Below are 26601 nucleotides of genomic sequence, written 5' to 3'. Positions count from 1 at the left end.
TTGTGGTGCTGGAGAAGAGTATTGAACTTACCATAGACTGCCAAAAAATCAAATAGATCTGTCCTAGAGAGGATGAAAGCAGTTTACTCCTTGGAGACTAGGATTTTCAAGCTCTATCTCACCTACTTTGGGCATGTTGCCAGGAAGGACTAGTCCTTAGAAAAGGACATCATGCTTGGAATGATAGTCAGCATAGAAGATGAAGCACCTGGATGAGTTAGATTGACACAGTGACTGTGACAATTGGGTTAGGTGTGTCAGAGATAGTGAGGTTGGCTCAGGATAGGGCAGAGTTCAGAGCCATTGTCCATAGGGTCACCATGAGTTTTAGTTGACTTGAGGACATAACAACAACAACAACAAATTATAGTCAAATGGTATTCAACAAGGAAACTTACCCTATCAAATGCAGAAACAACAACCTTAGCAGCAAATAGTGCTGGCAAAACTAGTTTTCTACCTGCAGAAAGCTGAATCAAGATCCACACTTTGCACCAAACACAAAGATCAACTCAAGGTGGATCAGAGACCTAAGGGTAAAACCCCAAACCATAAATATAGTAAGAGACAAAATGGGACTAAACTTTCTTCTGTATAAATAGAATTTAAAATACAGTCAGAAATGCACCACCAGGAGAAGATAACAACGAGGAATGAGACCTTCTAAAGATTAAGTCCTTGTGTACATCAAAAACTTTACATATAGGGTAAAAAGAAAACCTACATACTGAGAAACATTTGACAATAACATCTCAAACTGTCTCATAATGAAAGTTTATAGAATACTACAGGGACTCCACAAGGAAAAGACTGATAACTCAATCTCAAAGTGGATAAAAGACGTGGAAAGACTTTTCACAAAAGAATACATTTAGTGGCCAATAGACACACGAAGAAAAGTGCTCAAAATCACAGACTCCCTATAAATGATAACAGATTCTTATTTTTTCAATGGTGTAATAAAAACTATGAGATATCATCTCACCCCAGCAACAATAGCAAAGTTCAACTGTAGGGCAAACAACAAATAGGAGGATGTTGCTTCCTCAAAAAGTTAAAAATAGACACACCATTTGACCCAGCTATCCCACTACTGAGAATATACCCCAAAGAAATCAGAGCTGTGACACAGATGTCTGGATACCCATGTTTAGTGCAGCTTTATTCACAGTAGGAAAGAGATGGAAGTAGCTCAACTGCCCATCAATAAGCAAATAGATAGAGAAACTATGATTTATCCACACAATAGTATATTATGCAACATTGAAAAACAATGAATTTGTAAAACAGTAATCAACATGAATGAGTCTGAGAAACAAAAACATACTGAATGAAATATCTCAATCACAAAAGGGTATATACAAGACCACTATTATAAGAATAGGAGGGACACAAAGAGACCAGTAGGAAAAGAATGCATAGGTAATAAGCACTTCACTGGAGTAGGGGAAGCGAAGGACAGTCTGAAAGAAATGGACAATTAAGACAAAGACATAACAATTAACAATCAGAAACTGGAGAAACATTGCTAGGGGAATTGGGAAAAGAAGAGGAAGGAAAATATGCATGAATGAATGAAAACCACTTTGTAAACTTTCATGAAAATAAATTTCCATTCTTCTAAAAAGAGGATAAAGGACAGTTGCTTATTTTTAAATGGTATATTTTTGCCTAAAAAGACCTTAATTAGTCTATCCATAAAAACTGCACACAGGGCTTTCCCCTGGCTTTGGATTTTTTTCATCCATGAGTTAGTATTATCAAATTGAAGGTATATGACTTTCCCTGCAATCTTTTCTCGGTTAAGGCTGTGAGGTTGGCTGTGCATCACTGATCTCGCCTGCACAAAGGGTGAAGTGAAGGTTTCTTTATAAGCACTGGTCCTTCCTTTCTCAGAAATAACCTAGGAGCACCGCCAGCCTGCAAATGCCTACTGCCTACTTATCTGAGAACATCTTTTCAGCTTTCACAGAGTATAGTCTCCCGTCCTTGTTTCCTTTTCTTTTTCTGCCACACACACTAACCTGTACACCCTCTGTGTGTACTGAGTATATGCTGTACCCCGATAACTCAGTGCAGTCCTCAGCAGAGTTAACTCCCCTCAAAGCTGTCGAATGAGAGGGGAAAACTGATGGACAGAGGGGAATAGGAGAAAACTGCATTTCTAGCAAGCTGAGAAAGAACTTGTAATTCATTCTGCATGAAACAGTGCCATAATTTATCCTAAACAATGTCATAATTTCTTTTGGTGAAGCTGAAATTGTACTGTTAGTAATATGAGAGGCTTGTACATGGACAGTAGTTAAATCTCAAAGCATTTTTACACAACTGTCTTTGCTTGACTTTTCAAAGCAACCCTTAAGTTCATGATATGATTTACATTTTAATTACTTATGAAATATTATAAATGCAGTCTCACTGGTGTTTTTTCCCTACTTATTCGTGTACTAAACTCATATCTGTTTATTTTCTCATTACCTATGAAAACTCAATAGCCTTATCTGTTGTGTATGTGGCTGTCATACGTTGAGGAGTCTATTTGATGACAATGATTAAGGAAGACTGAAGGAGTATTGATGCCTCTGAATCATAGTTTTGGCAAAGATGAGTGAACATATGGTGGACTGCTAAAAGAACAAGTGACTATGTTTTGGAAACATGCAGTCAAGGGAACTCATCGGAAGCAAGGATGGTGAAACATCATCCCATATACTCTTGCATGTTGTCAGGGGGACCAGTCCCTGGGAAAAGCCATCATACTAGGAAAGGTAGTGGCTGTTGTTAGGTGCTGTCTAGTTGAGTATGATCCATATTGACCCTACGAACAATATATCTGAACCCTGTCCCTTCCTGTGCCATCCTTATGATCTTTGATACACTCACACCCATTGCTACAGTCACTATGTCAATCCATCTGGTTGATGGTCTCCCTCTCCTTTACTGTCTCTCTTCCTTCCCAAGCATGATGTCTGTCTCCAAGGAACAGCCCGTCCTAGCAACATGCCCAAAGTAGAGAGAGTCAGTGAGTTTAAGCACAGGTGAGATTATGAAACCAGTGCAAGATCTGCAGTGTTTAATTGTGTTGTGTGTGAGTCAGAGCAAATTTGATGGCACCTGACAACAGTACAACAATTCTATTAATGTAGAGAGCACAGTATAGTGATTAGGGCATGAAGTGGGCCGTTTAAATTCTACCTGAATGACTTACTAAATGTTGCTGTTGGCCAGGTTAATTAGCCTTCTTGTGCTGCTGTTTTCTCACTGGTAAAATTAGTTTAATAGTAGTACCTACCTCATAGTGCTATTTAAGGATTATTTAAGTTCTGATACATGAAGCACTTTGAATGGTGCCCAGCACTTGGTATGTACTTTAAATGCTCACTATAGGACTAGGACTGTACATGGAGGTCTGGAGAACAAATTACTTCACTAATGGAGTTAAAAGCTCTTGAAAGAAGTTAGGAGAATTAAGGCTTGAAAGGTTAAATAACAGGACAATGAGTTATGCCAGAAAAAAGTCACAATACCTTCAGCAGAGCCAGACCATCTGTGAAATGGTTCTGAGATTCCAGAGACTTTGGGAATTTCCTTACTCAGGAAAGGCTTTTTGAGAGAGTAAGGAATTATGGAAGGGTAGCTTGCTCAGTTCCACAGTCAACAACTTTGGCACCAGCAGTTAGGAAATCAAGATGAATTGCATTAGGTAAATATACTGTCAGGGACCTCTCTAGAGTGCTGAAGAACAATGATGTCAGTCTAGTGACTAAGGTGAACCTGATCCAGGCCATGGTCTCTGCAATTATTTGTTATTCATCGAAGAGCTGGACAGTGACTAAGGATGATAGAAGAATTGATATGTTTGAGTTGGGGTTGAGCATACCATTGAATGCCAAGAAAATGAATAGATCTGTCCTGAAGAAGGAGAAACCAAGCTGTTCATTGGAGGCAAGGATTTTGAAGCTCTATCACCCATACTTTGAGCATGTTTCCAGGAGGAACATGTCATTGGAAAAGGACATGATGCTTGGAAAGGTAGGGGGACATTACACAAGAGTAAGACCCTAGATGATATGGATTGACGCAGTAACTGGGGCAGGTGTGTCAGAGATGGTGAGATTGGTCATGACAGGACAGGGTTCAGAATTACTGTGCATAGGGTCGCTATGAGTTGTAGGTGCTATGAGTTGATGGCACATCACAACAGCAGTAATAACAGTGTGTAAATAGGGAGATGTGGATGCATAGTCTGTAGGGTGTTGTTCTGCCAACCTAAGTTAGTGCCTCTTTGACAGTTCCAATACATCAGTCATTCTGAGGGAGAAAATTGGACAGTCTCCTTTTGTGTCATTTACAGACCCTCAAAACTCACTGGCAGGACAGGTATGAATTGTTTCTGACTTAGTGCAGTGAGCTGAGTTGACAGTATATGAATGAGTGGAAGATAGAAAAGAGAGTGCTTTGGGTAGGGTTAATCGGAGTGCATAATGCATGCCCGAGGAGACCTGAGCAGAGCAATTGTGGAAAAGAGCCTAGAAACCTGGAGTAGAGCTTTGGTTGGGCAAGCTGTGGATGACCTAGGTTATATTTATGAACTTCATTAATTTCCTCATTCAAATACTTATTACTGGGGGAACTCTGGTGGCCTAGTGGCAAGGAGCTGCAGCTACAATCCCAGAGGCGCACGGTTCGAATCCACCGTGCCGGGGAAGGAGGGGCAATCTCCTCCTGTACCAGTCAGATCTGATTTGACGGTACACGCACACAAAAATAATAAAATTTAAAAAAAGAACAAATACTTATTACTTTCTCATAGTATGCTAGGCACCTAGTAGGTCCTAGTTATAAGAGGACCACATTATGGCCACCAGTGATGGAAGCAGAGGGTGAGCGGAGGGGTCTCTGTGCCCACTTCAATATCATCATCATCAGGTCCTGTAACTGGGCTTTCTGCTGCTCACACTTTCTCTGTCAACTGCTCCCTAACACTGGCACCTCTAATTAACACATTCTTCCTGCTATCACTACCTGCCTCTGTGAGCCAAATGACTGGGTCTCTCACTCTGCGCCCTTGAAATTCTGCTGTTTAATACAATGGTGTGCTACACATTTTTCCAAGTGAAATACACCAGTCCTTTGATTATTGGACAGGAACATCTTCCTTACAGACCCTTACAAATACAAATGCACAGATGGCCTGCGGCTGCCTGGGCTGCTCTGACAGCCGGTCCCCTGAGCCCTTGGAGCCCTCAGTGCTGGGTCTACAGGCAGGGGATGGTGATGTCAAACTCAGTGTTCCCATCAGACTTTATTCAAATGCAGATATCCTTAGGGCAAGGAGCTTGTTGATGAAAAAGAAAAATGGTGATCTGCAACTCTGAAAGATGGAGCCTGGAATGATGACGATGACACAAAAGTTCTATGTGGACTCTTTACCTAGATTAACTCTGTTAAGAGGGGTCCAGTTCAGGAAGAACAAGGTTCTTGTTAAGTTGATGCTGTTGTTGACTTCTCTTGAGTCTGCCTTTCCCCTACCCTGTTCGTGGTGATCTATAAACAATGGAACAATATGCTGTCCAAGCAACATTTCCAGGAATCTGCAATGGCAGATTGGACCCAAGGCTTTCAGCGACTGATGTTTAGAAACATATTGCCCAACCTTTATTCCTAGTCTCTTATTTTTCTAGATGCACTGCTTCCTGTTCAGAATCACAGTAGCTGCCCACCTCCACTGAGAGACGGGTGGCAGAGGTGGATTTAATGGGAATTGAGCCTAGGCTCCTATGTGGAAGGTGAGAATTCTTCTAAGAATTCCTCTGATCACCACTATTCCTCTCTCATTTAATAGGGAGAAGAAAAAGTGTCCTTTTACTGACTGGAGGTTGTTGTTGTTATGTTCTATCAAGTCAGAACTGGCAAATAGTTGAGATTTTAAGAGGCAGTGAATTACAGGTGAGGAGGTTTCCCTTCTTCTGTTGATCAGCTTGTGGATTTGAACGGCATGCCTTTGGGATATGGAAAGATGCGTTATAGATTTTGTGAAAGTTTTCCTTTTGTATTACGAGGAAGAGGATAAAATGCACATTGGTGTTGGTGCTGTGTACCATCAAGTCGGAACTGACCCATAGCTGACTCTGTGGTAGATTTTCAGAGCCAGTTAATCACATGAGAGGAGATTGCCCATCCTTCTCCTGTGGAGCAGTCAGTGGATTCGAACCCTGTGCCTTTGGGGTTGTGGCACAGCAACTTGCCTGTAAGGCCACCAGAGCTTAAAAGAAATATTTTTCCTTTAAAAGCGTGATTAAGTGAAGGTACTGGTGGCATAGTGGTAAAAAGGCTTGTGGTTTGATTCTACCAGTTACTCTGAGGCAAGAAAGATGGACAGTCTCTTAACATACAATTTGTTGCCTCTGAAAATCCACTAGAGGGTCAGCTATGATTTTGTTCCAACTTGAAGATGCACCACCACCACAACAACATGTTAAGATGAGTCTTTCCACAAAGGCACTATAACATATGACAGCAGCATGCTCAGTATGTAGGACAGGCAGAGGGGGGGAGGCAGGTCGGGAGCTCAGGTTTCACCTCTGACTCCCATCTCCTGGGAGTGCTATGTTTCAAGGGGGTGAGGGAAACTTGTCCACTTTAGGAACATTTGGTAACATTACTCACAATTCACTATGCTGTGTAACCGTGCTGCTATCCATTTCTAAAACCTCTTCATCACCTCAAAGCAAAACTTACTGCTTCTTCAATAATAACAGTTCTTGATAACCACTCATAAACAACTTTTGTCTCAGTACATTTCCTATTCTAGATATTTCACATAAATAGCATCACATAGCACTAATAATTTTGAATCTGACTTTCTTCAGCATAGCCTTTTCAGATTTCATGCATATCATAATGTGAATCAGAACTTAATTTCTCTTTCTGAATGACAATACTTCATACTAGGTATGAGTCCATATTCATATGTTAATAAACACCGGATTTGTTTCCCTCTTTGCTGCTGTTGGTGGATGCTGGTCAGTAGCTTCTGACTCATATTGACCCTTTGTAAACCAGAACAAAACCCTGCCTGATGCTGCCCCACTCTGAAATCATGCTGTGATTCAGCCCGTTCTTAGACGTGCTGTAACACACCTTTGGATATCGTGATTGATGTTTCAATGGGCATTAATATATTCATATCTTTGAGTTTGAGTTCCTGATGTCATTTCTCAGAGATCTGAAAACATCATGTATCCTTTTGACTTGGTTCTTTAGAAAAACAGATTGAGAGCTTTCCCCTCTAAGTCTTGAGTTGTCTCTTTGCCTTGGCTAGGCTGAGGTATTCTTTCCTTTTTCAGAGGTGGTTTGACATTTCCTAGATAAGCTGTGAACAGTTTGGTTTTGATTTTTTTTTGGTCTGGTCCTAAGCTTTGTCACATACATTGGGCATGCATTTCACTAGAGATTAGGAGCTCTGGCAGTGTACTGTAGAATATTATCTAAAAAGTCAGTGGTTTGAATCAACCAGCTGCTTAGAGAAAGAAAGTTGTTGATCTCCTTCCATAAATATGTACAACTTTGGAACTTGATGAAGGGTCATTTTGAGTTACAGTCAACTCGATGGTAGTGATTATTAATGACTAACAATGTTGAGCACCTTTATGGGCACATAATCAATTTGCCTATGCAGAAGTTTGTATTAATGTCTTCTGCCCATTTTTAAATGAGTCGTGTATCATTTTTGTTACATTATGAAAGTCCTTCTATATGTTCGATATTAAACACTTATGAGATATATGGTTTCCAAATATATTATTTCTGTCTGGAGGCTGTATCTTGATTTTCTTGGTAAAGTCTTTTGATGAACAGAGACAGTCTGATTTTGAAGTCTATTTTACCTAGTTTGTCTTTTGTTGCTCTTGTTTTTAGTGCCATGTGTAAGCATCCATTGTCTAGTTCTATGTGTCTTATTCTACAAGTTACAGAGGGTAGTCTTACAGAGGTAGCTCTAAATTGTGCTGCTAACCTGAAGGCGGGTAGTTCAAGTCCACAAGCTGTTCCTTGGGAGAGAAATGGACAATCTCTTTCTGTGCAATTTATAGCCTCTGAATAAAAACCGCCTGTAAGTCAGCTCTCAGTTGATTTTGATTCAATGGCAGTGAGGTTTTGGGGTCTTAGAGATTAATAAATAAATAAGCAAGTGTGAGTCCTCCTATTTAATATTTCACTTTCAAGATTGGGGTGACTGTTCCTGGAACCTGGCAGTTCTATGTAGGTTTGAGAACTGATCTTTTAACTTCTTTAGAGAAAGCTATTTGAATCTGATAGAGATCGTTTTGAGTCCAGAGTCCTTAGTTAGGACAGTTAGATGCTCGATTTCTAGCTACAGGTTAGAGGTGGACCCAGAGTCTCTCTCAGAAGAAAATCTAGATAACCTGGCTTCAAAAGATCAATCTGGATATCCCTACAGCATATGGTTCTACTGGTAACAGATGAGGTTGTCATGATCAGCTCAGTGGCTACTTTTTAGGCTTCTTGTGTGTATCTGTGTTTACTCCATCAGTTACTTTCAAAGTATTGACATATTAATCATATTAAGTCTTCTATCAATGAACATGGAATCTCTTTCCATTTATTCAGGTCTTTGAAAAATTTCTTTTGGTGATATTTGGTAGTTTTCAGTGTGCAAGTTTTTACTTCCCTGGTTAAATGTATTCCTAAGTGTTTTATTTAGATGCTGTTGTGAGTGTAATTTTTTCCCTTTTCTCTGATTGTTCATCCCTAGTTTTTAGACATACTACTGATTTTTAAGTATTGACCTTGTGTCCTGTGACTTACTAGCAATAGTAGCTTTTCTATAAGTTTTGGGCATTTTCTGTTTATAGGATCATGCCATCTGTGTGGCAGTTTTACTTCTTCCTTTATAATTTTTGTGCCTTTACTTAATTTTCCTTCTGCTAGAACTTCAAGTACAATGTTGAAAAAACAGTGGTGAAAGTACGCATCTTTGTCTTTTTCTTAATCTTAATGAAAATATTTTCAGTCTTTCTCCACTGAACACTTGTTGAGTATAGAAGGTTTTCCACCCTCTGAGGACAACATCCTCATGAAGCATGGTGGTGAGATGGAAAGTTGAGTCTTTCTCAAATCCCAATTTGTGACTCTGTCCTTTTTTTCACATAGTATGTGAACCAAGAAAGGAGAGCCTTTATTGTCTTACCTTGTAAAAAAATTCCTTGATGATTTGTGGAGAGCATTTGAAATCATACCTGGAAAGTGTACAGAACAGCACCTGGCATAGAGGCAATTAAAGTGGCAGCTTGCATAACATTAAAAATAAAACTCACCACTGCTCAGCTGGGCACAAGGAGACTCCTCTTTTTTTTTTTTAACGCTTATATAGTGGTTTGCTTACAAAGTTCACATACATTATGTTTCACACTATTTTCCATTTATATTGTGTTTCATATAATCATTCTCATGCATATGGGTTTTTTTTGTTTTTATTTTTTTTATTTAAGTTTTTTTTAATGAAAATTTACAGAGACTTAGGAATGACTTTCCAGTCATTCACTGTTGCATTTTTCTCCCTGCCCACTCCCTCCCTCAAATTCACTCTTCTCCCTTAAAAGGAAAAGAAAAACTCACTGTTATTCAATCTCCACCCCCCCACCCCACCCCGACAAGTCCACTCCACTGTGCAGCATTCATTCTGGACTCCTTTCATGACAATAATATCCAATCATAAATCCCTTGTAAACAGTTCTTTCTCTCACTTGTTTCAATGCACTGTACATCATTCCTCTCCTCCTTCTTTGTCTTCCTCAACCCCAATGACAGTCCTGTTTTACAATAGTGGCTCTATGCAATATTTGTCCTTTTGTGTCTGAGATATTTAATTCAGTATAATGCCCTCTAGGGTCATCTACTTTGCATAATATTTTGTGAGTTCCTTGTTTTTCTATGCTGCATAGTACTCCATTGTGTGAATATACCAGAGCTTCTCTATCCATTCGTTTGTTGATAGGCCCTTGGGTTGCTTCCGGCTCTTTGCTATTGTGAACAAAGAGCAATAAACATGGGTGTGCATATATCTGCTTGGGTGGTGGTTATGATTTCTTTAGGATAAATTCCAGTAGTGGGAATAAAATCCTTATGCACATCCAAAAACATCTCCAACAGGGTAAAAAGGGAAGCCACAGATTGGGAAAAAGTATTTGGTAATGACATGTCAGACACTTATATCTAGAATTTATAAAATACTTGAGCACCACAACAAGATAAAGGCCAATAGCCCAATTGAAAAATGAGCACAGGATATGAACAGATACTTCACCCCAAAAAACATTCAGATGGCCAACAAACACATGAAGAAATGTTCAAAATCCCTAGCTCTAAGAGAGATGCAAATCAAAACACCTATGAGATATCATCTCACCCCAGTGAGAATAGTAAAATTTAACAGAACAGCAAACATCGAATGCTGGCGAGCTTGCAGAGAAACTGGAACCCATGCATGTGTTTTACAAAATTAATCACCACTGGAATTTGCCCATCATTACCCTGTCTTTTCAGGTCCCCACCAGATCCTTTCCACTTCCTTCACCACTTCCCTTCATCCACCAAACTGTGCAACTAAAAAAAAATATATAATTTGAGAGACACTGGAGAGCATTATGCTAAGTGAATTAACTCAGTCTCATAAGGACAAACACTACATAAGATCTTTATTATAAAAACAGAAGAATAACTAATAAAACATGTATGAGGACCCATGAGGAGAAGGGGTAGGTGTGGAGCAGTGAGACTAGGTAGGGGTGAAACCACAGGGAGAGTCCTTTCATTGGTCATTTTGAGGTAACATGGTGTTCTGAGGCTTCGGACAGTGTAGGAGGGAATAGGATAAGAGACAGATAGTTTAGGTCAACCCTGTCATTGATAGCTGAGTGACTCTTGGAGATTTAGTGATCTCTCTGAGCCACCATTCCCTCAATGGAATAGTAACATCTACCTTAGTGGTCTACTCTTGGTAACAGCAGCCAGGAAATCAAGAGACAAATTGCATTGGGAAAGTCAGTTGTCAGGGCCCTTTCCATAGTACTGAAGAGAAGTGACATCAGGCTGGTGACTAAGGTGCACCTGATCCAGGCTATAGTCTTGGCAATAGCATGCTATGCATCAGAGAGCTCTCTAGACTCTATGGACGTCTTTCCAGCTCTCAGCAAAGCGTATTATTTTCTACCACAGGGCCATTGTATATGCTCCTTCCAGTCCCTGTACTATTTATCTTTTCTTTACTTCCTTAAACTAGCAATATCTTTGCATCCTGTAAGCTCAATGACTATTCCTGAGGGAAGCTTTCCTTGGCACTCCTCTGCCAAGACTTGGCCAACTATCACTATCATAAACTCTCTTGGATAAATCCTGTAGGATTCTCTTTTACAGTACTTGCTGCAGTTTGAAAATATACCTTTATCTGTTATTATTTGGTTAATATCTGCCTCTTCTCTTGGAGTAGAATGTTCACAAAGTCTGTGGTAAATTCTGCTTTATTTACCATTGAATCTCCAGCTTTTAACACAGGCAGGAGTTGGTACATAGTTGTTACTCAAGAAATATTTTATAAATGAAGGTGTGTTGTATTCCTTCAACAGAGTTTAGTCCCACTATTTTTACTAAATTGTAGATTGTTAAGAAGCTGAATTATGTAAAATTTTGTTGTTATAGTTGTTATGTGTTGTCAAGTCAACTACAACTCATAATGACCCTATGGATAATAGCTCTGAACTCTGCCCTGTCCTGAGCCGGTCTTACTGCCTCTGACACTAACCCTCGTTACCTCAGTTGCTGTCTCAATCCATGTCATCCAGGGTCTTCCTCTCCGGTACTAACCCTCTACCCTTCCAAGCATGATATCCTTTTCCAAGAACTGGTCTCTTCTGGCAACATGCCCGAAGTAGGTAAGATATCAAACTCCTTACTTCACAGGAGCAGCTTGGTTTCACCCTCTCTAGGAAAGATCTTTTAGTTCTCTTGGCAGTCCATTGTAAGTTCAGTACTCTTCTCCAGCACCACAGCATTAAATTAAATATCCTCTTGCATTTCTAACTTGCTCATTATTTTATGGTACAGCTTAGAAGAGGCCATAGTATTAGGAGTATTATAGCTAATGTCAGATGGATCTTGGCTGAAAGCAGGGAGTACCAGAGGAATGTCTATCCACATTTCATTGACTATGCAAAGGCATTTGATTGTGTAGATCACTATAAACTCTGAGAAGAATGGGAATCGCAGAACTTGATTGTATTGATGTGAAACCTATATTTGAACCAGGAGGCAGTCATTAAAACAGAGCAACGAAACACTGCATGGTTCAAAATTGGTAAGGGTATATGTCCAGGGTGTGTCTTGTTTCCATATCTCTTTAATCTATATGCAGAACAGATTATCCAGAAGACTGGACTCTATGGGGAGAAATATGGCATTAGGATTGGAGGTAGACTCATCAACAATCTGCCTTATATGGATGACACAACCTGCTTGCTGAAACTGAGGAGGACCTGAAGCACTTGCTGCAGAGGGTCAAGAACTGCAGCCTTCAGTATGGATTGAAGCTCAACATCAAGAAAAGAAAGAGTCTCACTACTGGGACACTTGGCAGCATCATGATAGATGGTGAAGAGACTGAAATTGTTAGCAGCTTCAATTTACTTGGCTCTACAATCCAGCAGCCAGGAAATGAAAAGATGAATTGCATTGGGAAAGCTGGCTGTCAGCGACCTCTCCAAAGTACTGAAGAGAAACGATACCAGTCTGGAGACTAAAGTGTGCATGATACAGGCTATGATCTTTGCAATTACTTGCTATGCATCAGAAAGCTGGACAATGACTAGGGATGGTAGGAGGAGAATTGATGCCTTTGAGCTGTGCTGCTAGAGAAGAATATTGCATGTATACCATGGACTGCTAGGAGAACAAACAAGTTCGTCCCAGAGAGGGTGAAGCCAGACTGATCCTTGGAGGCAAGGATTCTGAAGGCATCTGATATCCTTTGGACATGTTGCAAGGCGGGATCAGTCCTTGGAGAAGGACGTCATGCTTGGGAGCATGGAGGGACAGTGCAAGAGAAGACTCTCAATGAGATAGACTGATTCAGTGATTGGGGTAATGGTGATAGGTATATCAGAGACAATATGATTGTCACAACATAGAGTAGGGTTTAGGGCTGTTGTACAAGGGGTTGCTATTAGTTGCAGGCGACTTTACAGCACATAACAGTAAATTCAGTTCAGAAGCTCTCAAATGTTATGCCTGTATCAATAGTAGACTACTTCGTCTAGAGACTTCTTAAAAATGCAAATTCTTAAACTTTATGCTAAAACTCTGGAGATAGAGCCCAAGACTGTTTTAATGAGTCCTCTATAATATTCCCATGCTAATGCAAGTTTGAGAACTTGATCTAAATGAAGTTTCTAGATAAGGACCTTATCTTTCTGTATTTTGTAATAAAGTTTCTCAAACTGATATGATCGTCATATTCACTAGGAAAGGTGTTGAATTTTGATTTATATTTTTAAATACTGTGTGTTAGCTTACTACACTGAGAATGCTAATTGTATAGGGTGAGGGTGCATCTGGGATCGATCACTCCTTCAAGTGATTCCAAGACATATGCGAATTTAGCAGTTCCATAAGTCGTGATTTTTGGGTAAACCTCAGGTATACACCTGGTTGCTTATCAAGCAATGCAGTCCCTTAGTTTCAGCCTCATATGTCTCTGTAGAGTCTTTCATTTTTATGAATGAAAAATATTCCATAGCTTAACTTGCCTTAGGTTCTTGCCCTTATCTTTGTCATGTACCTGTGGCTGAATTGTCCTTGTTTCTGTGAGAGTTGTGACATCAGCATGATGTTATTCTACTTAATTTTACCTTTACAGACAGGTTAGACCCCAATGAGAATCATCAATCTCTATCAATATCATCTCTTACTTTCTACCTCTGTCTCCACCTAGTCTACTGCCTCTAGAAAGTACTTACAAAGTCAAAATATTTCATCTCTGTATTTATATAAAGCAGCTGTGGTGCCTGAGTGCATTAAACATTATGCAGCTAATGAAAGAGTCAGTGGTTTTAATCTACCAGCTACTGTTCTGGAGAAAAATGAGTGCCCCATCAGGCCTTCTCATAAAGATTTACAGCCTCAGAAACCAAATGGAAGGTCACTATGTATTGGAATCAACCTGACAGCCGTGGGTTAAATCAGTTCTTTATAAAGAACCTTGATGGTACACTGCTCAAGTGTCTGGCTGCTAACTGAAAGGTGAGCAATTCAAAACCACCAGCTGCTTCATGGGAGAAAGTGTGACATTCTACTTCTGTAAAGATTTACAGGTTTGGAAACTAAGTATTCTGCTTTACCTGGCATGTCTCTAAGAATTGGAATGCACCTGACAATATTGGATTTTTTTTTATTTCAGTCATTATTTAATATAAAAGTGACTCTGAAACCAGACAGCTCTGGTAATGTATAGAGAGTTCTGGTGGCTTCATGGTAAAGCATAGCACTGCCAACCCAAAGGCAGCAGGTTTAAATTCATCAGCTGCTTTGCAGGAGGCAGGTGGACAGTCTCCTCCCACTCAGTTTGCATCTTCTGAAAACCCACTGGAGGGTCAGCTGTGAGTCAGTTCTAATCTGATTGAGCATAACAACAACAACAATGGAATCAGGATCATCAGACCCAGGTGCAAGAAATGTCCTGTAAATAGTTGTTCGTCCAGTTCTCTTGATCACCATCAACCTGTGTTCTCATGCATGCTTTACTTCTCTGTTTCCATGGGCAAAGTCCATGCTTCTACTTAGGGCCCATACCTTTACATGTAAATCGGATCTTTCAGGCAAGTTCTGGTGGCCTAGTGGCAAGAAACTGCTCTGCAATCCCAGAGGTGCATGGTTCAAATCCACCAGATGGAGAAGGAGGGACAATCTCCTCCTATACAAGTCGGATCTAATTTGATGGTATACATTAAAAAATAATAAAAGTTAAAAAAAATATCATGGTAGTGTTTCTCCTCTCATTTTTCCATAACAACATTATTGCTTGAGCAGTCGCCATCAGACTTCATGTCTCCCAGCTTAAATTTTAAAAGGGACTGGGGGAGTTAATCATAGGGCCATACCATTTGATGGGGTTTATGTGAAGGAAATGGGAAAGATCTGGTGTGAAAAACAATGTATTCAAACTTTGTAAATAAACCAATATAAAAAAACTTTAAAAATTGAAAAAAAAGTCTTCTACTGTAACTACTATCATTTTTCCTTGCTCCTTTCTTCGGCGAAAGCCCTTGAAAGAGTGGCCTACATCTTTGTTTGTATGTTTGTTTCTCATGGAATATGCTGCAGTCAAGTTTGTGTCCCTGATGCTTCACCAAAGCAGTCCTTGCCAAATTTATCAGTAACCTAAAAAGAGGAAGAGAATAAACAAAAACCTTTACTGAGCTGATTCCAACACATACTGACTCTAGGACAAAGCAGACCTACCCTGGAGGGTGTCTAAGGCCCTGAATCTTGATAAGAACAGCTTGTTTCATACATCCACTGCAGAAGGCTGGTGTGCTCAAACCTTTTGGATGACAACCCCATGCTTGATCCTCTTCGCCACCAGAGCACCTCATCAGTGACCTGCACACTTTGAAATCCAATTATTAGTTCTCAGTGCTCATCTTTTTTCACTTCTGTTTGATCCATCTCTCCTTGTAGCTCAGTCGTGGTTCATTTCCTGCCTTAATGGATGCTTCTCTTCTCACCTTGCTAGATCTTCCTCGCTGGCCTGACCTAAACAATGGGAGGTCTCAGGGTTCCTCAGACTGTCTGGCTTCAAGTTGCATCCATAGGCCTGACTCCCTATCCACTCTTCTGGAAACCAAGCTCATTTGTCGGTCTACCCATTGGCTTAACTTGGGTCTCTAATTCTGATCTCTATGTGTCCAAAACAGAATTCCTAATTCACTGTCAGCACCACTCCACCTAGACTTCTGCCTTCCCTGTCTCTCATATTGTTTATTTATCAGAAAATCCTGTCAGCCCTACTTTAATAATGTATCCTAAATCTGACTGAATCTCATGACCTCTCCTGCCACTTATAATGCAGCCTCACAGCATTTCACCTGGACTATTACAATGGTCCCTCTGTTTTCTCTATTGCCACTTTGATTTTGTTTAACTGGAAAACCCAGCCTAACCCCTTCAAAATCCCCAGAGCTGTCCATCTCACTCAATAAAATCCAAGTATTGAAAAGTCTTTGTTGTTGTTATTGTTATTATGTTATTGTTCTGCCAAGTCGTTTGTGACTCATATCAACTCTATGTACCTCTGAACCCTGGTCTATCCTAAGCCAAACTTATTGTCTCTGACATACCTACCCCTATTACCCCAGTCACTGAGTCTATCCATCTCATTGAAGGTCTTTCTCTCTTACGCTGTCCCTCCACCCTCTCAAGCATAATGTCCCTCTCTAAGGACTGCTCCCACCTTGAAACATGCCCGAAGTATGTCAGACAGAGTTTCAGAATCCTTGCCTTCAGGAAACAGCCTGATTTCATCCTCTCCAAGATAAGCCGTTTCTTCTCCTAGCAGTGCGTGGTATATGCATTACTCTTCTCCAGCACCAAAACTCCAAGGCATCAATTCTCCTTCTATCATACCTAGTCATTGTCCAGCTTTCTGATGCATAGCAACTAATTTCTTATGCATAACTGAAGACCATGACCTGAATCAGGCACACTCTCATCTCCAGAATGACAAGCCCTACACTATAGAGCTCTTTAATCCACATTGAAGACTATAATACTTGACCTTTTGTAGCAAATCCTTTAGGTCTTTCTCGGTTTCAGCAAGCAAGGCTGTGTCATGTGCATAACACAGATTGTTGATGAGTCTTCTTCCAGTCCTGATGCCGCATTATTTCTCATAAAGACCAGCCTCCCAAACTATCTGTTCCACATATAGATTAAAAAGTAGGAGACATGATACATTCCTGATGCACTCCTTTTGATTATGAACCAAGCAGCATTTCTGTGCTGTCTTCTGATGACTGCTTCCTAGTCCTAGTGTAGATTTCGCATGAACACAATCAAGTGATCTGGGATTCTCATTCTTCTCAATGTTAGCCACAATTTGCTAAATGTAAAATACCACACAGTAAAATGCCTTTGCATAGTCAGTGAAAAACAGATTCTTCTGACACTCTCTACTTTTAGCTAATATCCATCTGACATTAGTTATAATGTCCCTAGTGACACAGATTCTTCTAAACCCAGCTATTATTCCCGCTAGGGTTTGTCAATTTACTGTTTCAGTATTTTATATTTTTTTATGATCTTCAGCAGGATTTTTCACCATGCTAGATGGAGAAGAGACTGAAGTTGTTAACAATTTCAACTCATTCAGTTCTACAGTCAGTATCCTTGGCACCACCAGTCAGGAAATCAAAAGCTGAATTGCATTAGGAAAATCTGCTGTCAGAAACCTCACCAGAGTGCTAAAGAGCAACAGTATCAGCCTAGAGACTAAGGTGCACGTGATCCAGGCCATGGTCTGCACAATTACTTCCTATGCATCAAAGAGCTAGGCAATGACTAAAGATGACAAAAGGATGGATGTCTTTGAGTTGTGGTGCTGGAGAAGTGTATTGGACATACCATGGACTGCCAAGAGAATAAGAGGTCTGGCCTGGAGAGGGTGAAACCAAGTTTCTCCTTGAGAGCAAGGATTTTGAAGCTCCATCTGACATACTTTGGGCATGTTAACAGGAGGGACCAGTCCTTGGAGAAGGACATCATGCTTGGAAGGGTTCAGGGACCACACAGGAGAAGAAGCCCCTGGGTGAGATGGATTGACAGAGTAACTGGGATAATGAGGGTAGCTTTGTTGGAGATAGTGAGACTGGCTCAGGATAGGGCAAAATTCAGAGCTGTTGTGCATAAGAGGGTCACTATATGTCTCAGGCGACCTGCAACACATAGAAACAGCAACAACAACAGTGGAGCACTGATAGTACAGAGCTGTGCTACAAACCCCAAGCACGTTGTTCAAATCCACCTGATACTCTTCAGTAGGAAGATGGGCAGTCTCCTTCCATGAAGTTTACAGCCTCTGAAAATCCATTCCAGGCTCATCTATGAGCTAGCTCTGACTTGAAGGCACACAAGAACAATCATCTCCTCCTCTTTAATCCCTAACGTCTTCTCTTCCACACACCCCCACCCCCCAGCCTATTCTATGCTGACCATGTTGGCCACCTCTAGTGTTTTAAAGCCACTGGAGACACTTCTGTTTTCAGTGCCTCTGCGTGTTCCTGTTCTCCTTGTCTGTAATACTGTGTTCCCACATACTTCTAACTCATGACTCTGTTCTTGTGGCCTAGTGGATAGAGAGTTGCACTGCCAACACAAAAGTGGGAGGTTTGAATCCATCAGCTGCTCTGCAGGAGGAAGATGGTCAGTCTCCTCCGAGCCAGTTTACTGTCTCCGCAAACCCACTTGAGGATCACCTGCGAGTAGATGTCAACTCAGCGGCAATGAGTTTTGTTTTTAAATTATCATTATTACCTTATGGGAGAGACTTTATCCAACCACATGTTAGAAAAGTGTTGTACTGCCTTTCATTCTGTTTGTCCCTTACCCTACTGAAATTTTATCCTATAGTTTCTCCTATAGAAACTATTACTGATTGACATAATTTATCTTTACTTGTCAATGACTTTATTGTTTATCTTCTCCCACTCAAATGTAAGCTCCAGGCAATTGAGGCCTTGGTCTATTTGTACATTACTTAATTCCCTAAACTAAGCAGTGCCTGGTACCTAAGTAATTCTTGAAGAATGAATGGTCAGCTTGATTGAAAAGATTTGCAATATAATATCGTTTTGATATAAGAATATAGTTGGAATAATTCTTTGAAGTGATACTAATGGGCTTTCATAAGCAAAGCAACTTGTAATTTGTGAAACTAACTACTAGCTTGCAGGACTTGTAATTGGAACTTCAAATTATACCTGATTACTCCTCAGCACCTCTTAATAAAACAGCTCTCTTTATGTAAACATGGCCTGGCAGCTGGGGAATGTGTTAGGCCATGCCGTCACCATAGAACATTTATTTTCCTTTTTAATGAATTACTAAAGTGAACTTATCCATTGTGTTTCATTATTTACCTTTAAACATGTAATGTTTAAATATCCACCCATAAAGATAGATTCATTTTAGAAATGACTCTGTTTTGGAATATGTATATTGCCTCTGTCCTTTTGACACCCCATCCTGCAATTTGTTCTCAGCATTTGCTTCCCTCGCTGGCATCCCTCTTTTTTTGTTTTGTTTTGTTTGGGTTTTTTTTTTTTTTGCTGCTGCTTCTTCTTTCTTTTCTCTCTTCCCTCCCACCCTCTATTATATTTTTTATTGAAGGTTGAGATAAGCCAGTTGCTGCATCATGGGCCCATTACACTTCCTAACAATTCCATTTGCACCTTATTGTTTGTCTTATTGCTGGAAAATTCAGGTGATTCATCATGCCTGAAGAAGCACCTGATCCCAATTCCCTTGGTAGCATGATCACTATGTGACAGGAATACAGTGAGCAGGGTTGGCTTTCAGATACTCAGAGGCCAAGGTGATAACTCTTTGGGGACTTTTAGCTTCTCAAGTATTGATGAGTTCCATTTTGTAACGCTCTCTCTCCTCCTCCCTCTTCTTTGCCTATCCTTCAACAGCCCTCTGAGCCTGGAAAAGGGGAAGAAGTTGATAGAGGACATAGCACGTCTCCTGAAGGTGCCAATAAGCACTTTTGCAGACATCGGGTGAGTTCCTGACGGCGAGCCTGAGATTGCATTCTTCCCTCACATCGTGTTCAGTTTCATAAATTGTGTTGTGAGGGAGAGAACCTGTGTGTCTGTGGTTTTTGTTAATTATATCTGAGAGAAACAGTTTAGAAAGGAAATGAAAGGAAATTCCAGTGGGTTTTGGTAAGTTATTCAAATAAAGCTGAAACCTGAGTTTAATTATAAATATTATAATCTCCTGAAAGAACAGTATCGAATGAAGGCAGAGCCCTAAACGAACATTAGAATTGCCTGGGAGGTTTTTAAAAATACTGATGCTTAGGCATCACCCTAGGGAGCTCTGGCACCGTAGTGGCAAGAAGCTGTGCTGCAATCCCAGAGGCACACAGTTTACACCCTCAGATGCTCCACGGGACAAGGATGGACAATCTCCTCTTGTGCGATTTACTGCCTCTGAAAACTTGCGGGAGGGTAAGTTATGGGTTGGTTCCAACTTGAAGGCACACAACAATAATAATAACAACAATAACAGGCCTCACCCCAGGGAGGTTTTGTGACCAAGTTCTTACAAGGTTATGCTGACTACTAACCTTACTGCTGGTGGTTGGCATCCACCAGCTTCTCCATGGAATAAGAACTCTCCTCTCATTTGATTTACAGCCTCTAAAAATGCACTGGAGGGGCAGTTATGAGAATTCTGACTTGATAGAAATGAATGAATGTGAGTGAATAATTGAGTGAGTGAGGCCTCACCCTGTTTTAAATAATGAGGCTCTCTGAGGCTAGAGACTCAGAGTAAAAGTGTAATCAGCACTTAATGAGTCCTTGCTGTGTACCTAACATAGATATTACCTCTAATGAAAATCCAGGATACCACTTCACTTCCATTGTTATCCTTAAAAATACCTCAAATTTACCGCCCTCAAGTCAAACCAACTCATAGCTGACCTCCTACAGGATTATTGGAGGCTGTATGTTGCGTGAGAGGTTACTTGTCCCTCTTACATCTGGTAAATCTGAACTGCCAGAGAACCTGGGCTTTTGGGTTAGCAGTGAAATTCCCTGTGGATTATATATTCACTATTTCAGGATAGCTATTATCATGAAATTGGAAGGAGGAGTGGCATCCACTTCCATAATAGCTTGAAACCCTATGAACCTGGAGAGAGGATGAAAGGCACCCAAGCGTCGAGGATTCTGCTTCATAGGGTCGCTATTAGTCGCCTGCAACTCGAACGGCATTTAACAACAACAGCATTATCGTGAAAACAGAAAATGATGGTGTTGGTGAGAGTGTGGAGATATTGGAACCCTTTTGCATTGTTGATGGGATTGTAAAACTGTGGAAAAAGAGCTATAATGGCTTAGTGGTAACGAGTTGCATTGCCAGCTCGAAGGTGTATGGTTTGAATCCACTAGCTGCTTCGTGGGAGAAAATGGGCCGTCTTTACCCACGCGATTTACTACTTCTGAAAACTCTCTGGAGGGTCACCTATGACTCAGATCTGACTTGATGGTACACAATAATAACAACTGTGGAAAACAGTTCAGCGATATTTGCAAAAAATAAGCGTGGGACAGCCATGTGGTCCACCAATTTACTCCTAGATAAACACTCAGAAAATATTAAAATGGAGACTCAAACTAACACTTAGATCCCATTGAAGCTGTTCACACTAGTCAAGGAATAGAAACAGTGCAAATGTTCTTTGATAGACAGTATATGGGATATAAACACACAGTGGGATATTATTTATCCACAGAAAGGAATGAAGTTCTGGTATATATTATAGTATACTTTAATCTTGAAAAATTATGCTAAATGAAATTCTTCACCCACAAAAGGAGAAACATAAAAGGACTTCATTTATATGAAATACATATTTAGGCAAATTAGTACTGGCAGAAAGTAGACTAGAGGTTAACTGGGGCTTCAGGGAAAGAGAATGGAGAGCTATTGTCTAATTAGTATAGAATGTTTGTTTATTTTAGAAGTAGTGGTGAAGGCTGCACAGCACTGAATATAATTAATGCCACTGAATGGTACACTTGAAAAGTAATAAAATAGCAAATTTTGTGTAATATATACATATATATATATATATATATATATATATATATATATATACATACATATACATACATATATATATATATTTACCACAGTGCATTTTAGAAGGAGGAAGACGTTAGATAATGTGGGTGGCCCTGCAAGACTATGGAAGGAGTAGAGGCTTTGGAATGTGAATTATTTGTTGTTGTTATGTGCCATCAAGTTGCCTGGAACTCATAGCTACCCTATGTATAATAGCTCTGAACCCTGCTCTATCCTGAGCCAACTAACCCCTCTACCCTAGTCACTGAGTCAGTCCATCTCATTGAGGGTTTTTCCTCTCTTGCACTGTCCCTCCACCCTCCCAAGCATGATTTCCCTCTCCAAGAACTGGACCTTTCTTGCAGCATGCTAAAGTATGTCAGATGAAGCTTTAGAATCTGTGCCTCCAAGGAGCAGCCTGATTTCACCCTCTCCAGGATGAACCTGTTTGTTCTCTTAGCAGCCCATGGTATATGTATATTCAATACTCTTCTACAACACCACAGCTCAAATGCATCAGTTCTCCTAGTCTTGTCCAGCTTTCTGATACATAGCAAGACAATGCTTTCTGATGCATTGCGAAGACCGTGGCCTGGATCAGATGCACCTTAGTCTTCAGACTGGCATCGTTGCTCTTCAGTACTCTGGATATGTCGCTGACAACAGCCTTTCCCAATTGATTTATTTTAGTATTATGAGCGTCCTCTTCTGTAAACCTTGGCATAAGGCCTGCCATTAGATTTTGTTGTTGTGTGCCCTTGAGTCGGAACCAACCCATAGCTGACCCTGCACTGGGTTTTTAAAGGCAGTAATTGCACAGGAAGAGATTGACCATCCTTCTTCCATGGAGCATCTGGCTGATTTGAATTTGATCTGGCCTTTGGAATTGCAGTTCAGCTTTTTTTCCATGAGTCTACCAGAACACACTCAGAGAGCACTTAAGAAGGAGTAGTTAACATGTTGTTAGGCACCATCGAATTGGTCCTGACTTGAGCGACTGTGTTTGGAGCAGAAGAAATGAGCACCCAGTCACTGTGCTGTGCTCTCTGTGGCTGCTGTGCTTACAACACCTTGCTGCAGCCAGTGTCCGTGCCTCGCGTAAAGGGTGGGCCTCTTTTTTGCTGACCCAAGCATGATGCCTTTCCCTTCCTGATAACATGATTGAAGGATGTGAGACAGTTTCCTCATCCTCTAAGAAGTATTCTGGCTGCATTTCTTTCAAGACAGATGTAGTTGTTCTTTTGGCAATCCATGATGTAGTCAATATTCCTTGCTAATACTGTTCATTCAAAGCAATGACTATTCTTTGGTCTTTCTTAGCAATTCTACAGCTGTCTCATGCATAGAATGTGATTCAAAATACTGTAATTTAGTGCACTCTACCCCCTTTTAATGATTTAAAGGGGCCTCTTGCAGCACATTTGCCCAATTAATTCAATGCACTATAAAATTGACTGCTGTTTCCATCTTTGACAACTGAAATAATTACTTTGCTTAATATGATATTACTTATTGAGCCAGTTGTGATTTTTTTTTGTATATTTATGTTGAGGTATAATCCATGCCGAAGTTGTCACCATTGAGTGTCATTGATAGCTCACATTTTCTTCATTCTCAGCAAGCAATGTTGAGGCATCCAATAGTGATGATGCAATCTTCTTCATATGATCCACTTTCTCCAATTCTTTGCTCAGCACACATATTGTGTGCTAAGCACATACATAGATAACAGAAATTGAGTAAGTCCATTGACATAATGTCAAACTGTATATATTTGGAAACCCAATATTTGGAGACAAATTTTGAAAGTGATTTAAGATAGGATTAGCTTCCATGTATAAATAAAAAAGATTCATCAGAGTAATGTTCAGTAGTATTGTGTGTAGTTTTATAAGTAGATTGATACAGTCTAAATATAATTATTATTGAGCATATCGATTTGGATTAGAGTAGCAGTGGTTAGAAAGACACTGTACCTAAAGTAAACATCTTGCTGTTTATTGAAGAGTCAGACTTTATAATATTGACAGTTAACAGCATTGTTTCTGTTCCTGTGCGCCTTCAAGTTGGAACCAACCCACAGCTGACTCTCCAGCAGGTTATCAGAGGCAGTTAATGGCAAGGGAGGAGATTTCACATCCTTCTCCTGTGGAGCTGTTGTTGGATTTCAGCCACCTGCCATCAGGATAGCAGCACAGGTTTTTACCAGTAGGCCACCAGAGCTCACCTTTACTAGCATTTGTTGTCGTTGTTGTTGTTGTTATTGTGTACCATAGAGTCGGGACCAACCCATAGTTGACCCTTTGGTGGGTTTTCAGAGACAGTAAATTGCATGGGTGAAGATTGCCCATCCTTCTCCCGTGGAGCAGCTGGTGGCCTCAAACTGCATGCCTTTGGGATTACTGGCAGCTAATTCTGTTGAGGGGAGTGGTCTCAAGGGTAGAATTCTTGCTTTCCATGCAGGAGACCTATATTTTACTTCCTTCTGGTAGAATTGATCATGGAAGCATGACCACAGATGAGTTCCAGATGATGCAGGTCATGAAAATACAAATTAGCATTTTCCATTAGGAGAAGAGGAGAAGATGAAAGAACTTCCAAGGGATAATACTTAGTTGTTTCCAGAGAGGAATATGTACTACATATAGAGTCAGTAAGCAAGATGCTGCGGTGATACAATTGGTTAAACATCTGTCTGTTAACTGAAAGCTTAGTACTTTGAATCCACAGATCACACTCTGTGAATGGAAAGACCTAATCTTCTTCCATAACTGTCCCAAATGACAGTTTCACCTTATTATATAGGGTAACTATCAGTCAGAATCAACCTGACATCACACAACAACAGGCAGGACTTTACAACTGAAAAAAGAGCACTGTTGTGATTAGGTTTGAGAGACAGCTACACATACACAAAAACAAAACGAAACAAAACAAAACCCACAGAGATTTGGGGCAGTCACAGCATCTCCCATACTCTAACAACACCAGTCTTGTGTTCTTGGACAGGCTGTGATGAACTGTCAAGGCCTGTGCTCTCAGGACCATTGTAGTTTTCTTGTTAATTATTACTTCCCATCATCAACTTGATGAGTCCCAAGATGTAAACATAATGGTAGTGTTCACAGATTTTGAAACTGAATGATCCTTGCAAGGCCCATGTTTGTTGTTGCCCTCAATGGGTAGCAAAGACACATAGAGAACCTAGACATGGACAGCTAAGTTGTCATTCAGTGTTAGTATACTCTGTCCCTTGTGTACATCTCCTTGACCCATGCTTAATGTCCAAAGACAGTAATAAAATCATGCTTGCACCTGACATAAACAACTTGAAATGTTTCAGCTCCATTTACATCTTACATTCTGCAGGAGAAGAAAACAAAAACATGTGGTTCACACATACAAGAAAGAAGTCTTTATAACGAGTATAGTCCTCATTTGGCAGCTGGCCAGGTGATTGTAGCTGGTATCACCCATTCTGTGGTCTGTGCACACTTAGTAACTACCTCAGCCAGTCATGGTTTTGTGCTCAGTGGTGGTGATCCAAACCTTCAATTTTGAAGGGCCATTTGGTTGTCATGTTGGAAATATGTTGATGTAATGTTCTGTTGGCTTAAATCACAAGAAGTATAGTATTGTGGGATGACCTGAGGGATTTCTTGTGTTTCAGATATACTCAACTCCCATTATCTAAAACAAATTTTATTTCTTCATATTAACCAGAATCAATCATATTAGACAATTCAATAACTCCCTTCTTCAGCTCGAATAGCATTTTTGACTCCCAGTTCAGTGAAATTCGTATTATGCCTCTAGGTGAGTTGTTGTTGTGTACCATCAACTTGGAACTGATTTTAGAGGGTTTTCAGGGGCAACTGATTGCAAAGGAGGGGATTGTCTATTCTCTTCCTTCAGAGCAGCTGGTGGATTCCAACTGTATGCCTTTGGGATTGCAGCACAACTTCTCACCACTGGGCCACCCAACCTCTCTTTTTGGAACTAGGACCTTCAAACCCAAACAGCATAGCAGCACAGGGACAGGGAGCAAAATTTTGGGTGAATTTTTTACAAATATTATTCTTGTGGCTACTATTTTTATTATCACCACAAGGTCTTATAAATACCAAAGCAGACCCATAGCCCAAGTGTCATTTCTGACTCATGATGACCCTCCATTGAGTTTCCAAAAGCTGTCTAGTCTTATGGGAAGAGATTGGCTCATTCACCTCCCACAGAACAACTAGTGTGTGTGAACCAGTCACCTTTCCATTAACAGCACACGTGTGATGCTCTCTCCCACCAGCGTTACTTCTTATAAATAAACCTTTGTCAAATTACATTATTTTCAATAAAGAGTTGCAAACCATGTGCAAATAGCCAGCACTGCTCCTCCATATGTGTCCCTCTCCCCCCGCAAAAATGCAGTCTGGCTTTAGAATTCAAGGATTCAGACTTACTCCTAGTTCAGTGCTGACTGGACAGGTTACTTGTGGTGGACAGATTTCATCTAGACTAACACAGACCAGGAAGAAAGTCCTGGATATCTGCTTTTGAAAATCAGCCAGTGAAAGACTGTATGGGTCTTTGAGAACTCTGTCTAGTGCAGTGCTGGAAAGTGATTCTTGCCCTGAGTCACAGTGACCCCAGTGCAGGCAGGAGCACACCAGTGATTGTGAA

General features: G+C 40.4%; 1 protein-coding gene across 1 annotated transcript in view; it reads left to right on the top strand.

Moving 5' to 3' along the window:
• The window catches only part of LOC102856993 (receptor-type tyrosine-protein phosphatase N2-like), a 1387447-nt gene that overhangs the window by 386561 nt on the left and 974285 nt on the right, over positions 1 to 26601 (top strand). The window contains exon 10 of the mRNA XM_006887690.1: positions 19761 to 19847. Within this exon, the coding sequence (XP_006887752.1) occupies positions 19761 to 19847 (87 nt within the window). The remainder of the gene's footprint in view (positions 1 to 19760; positions 19848 to 26601) is intronic.

This window comes from Elephantulus edwardii, unplaced genomic scaffold (assembly GCF_000299155.1).
Source record: "Elephantulus edwardii isolate Elephantulus edwardi_28Jun2011 unplaced genomic scaffold, EleEdw1.0 scaffold00060, whole genome shotgun sequence".
Classification (NCBI taxonomy): Eukaryota; Metazoa; Chordata; class Mammalia; order Macroscelidea; family Macroscelididae; genus Elephantulus; species Elephantulus edwardii.
Note: the sequence above shows the minus strand (reverse complement) of the source record. Positions and strands in the feature narration are given on the sequence as shown.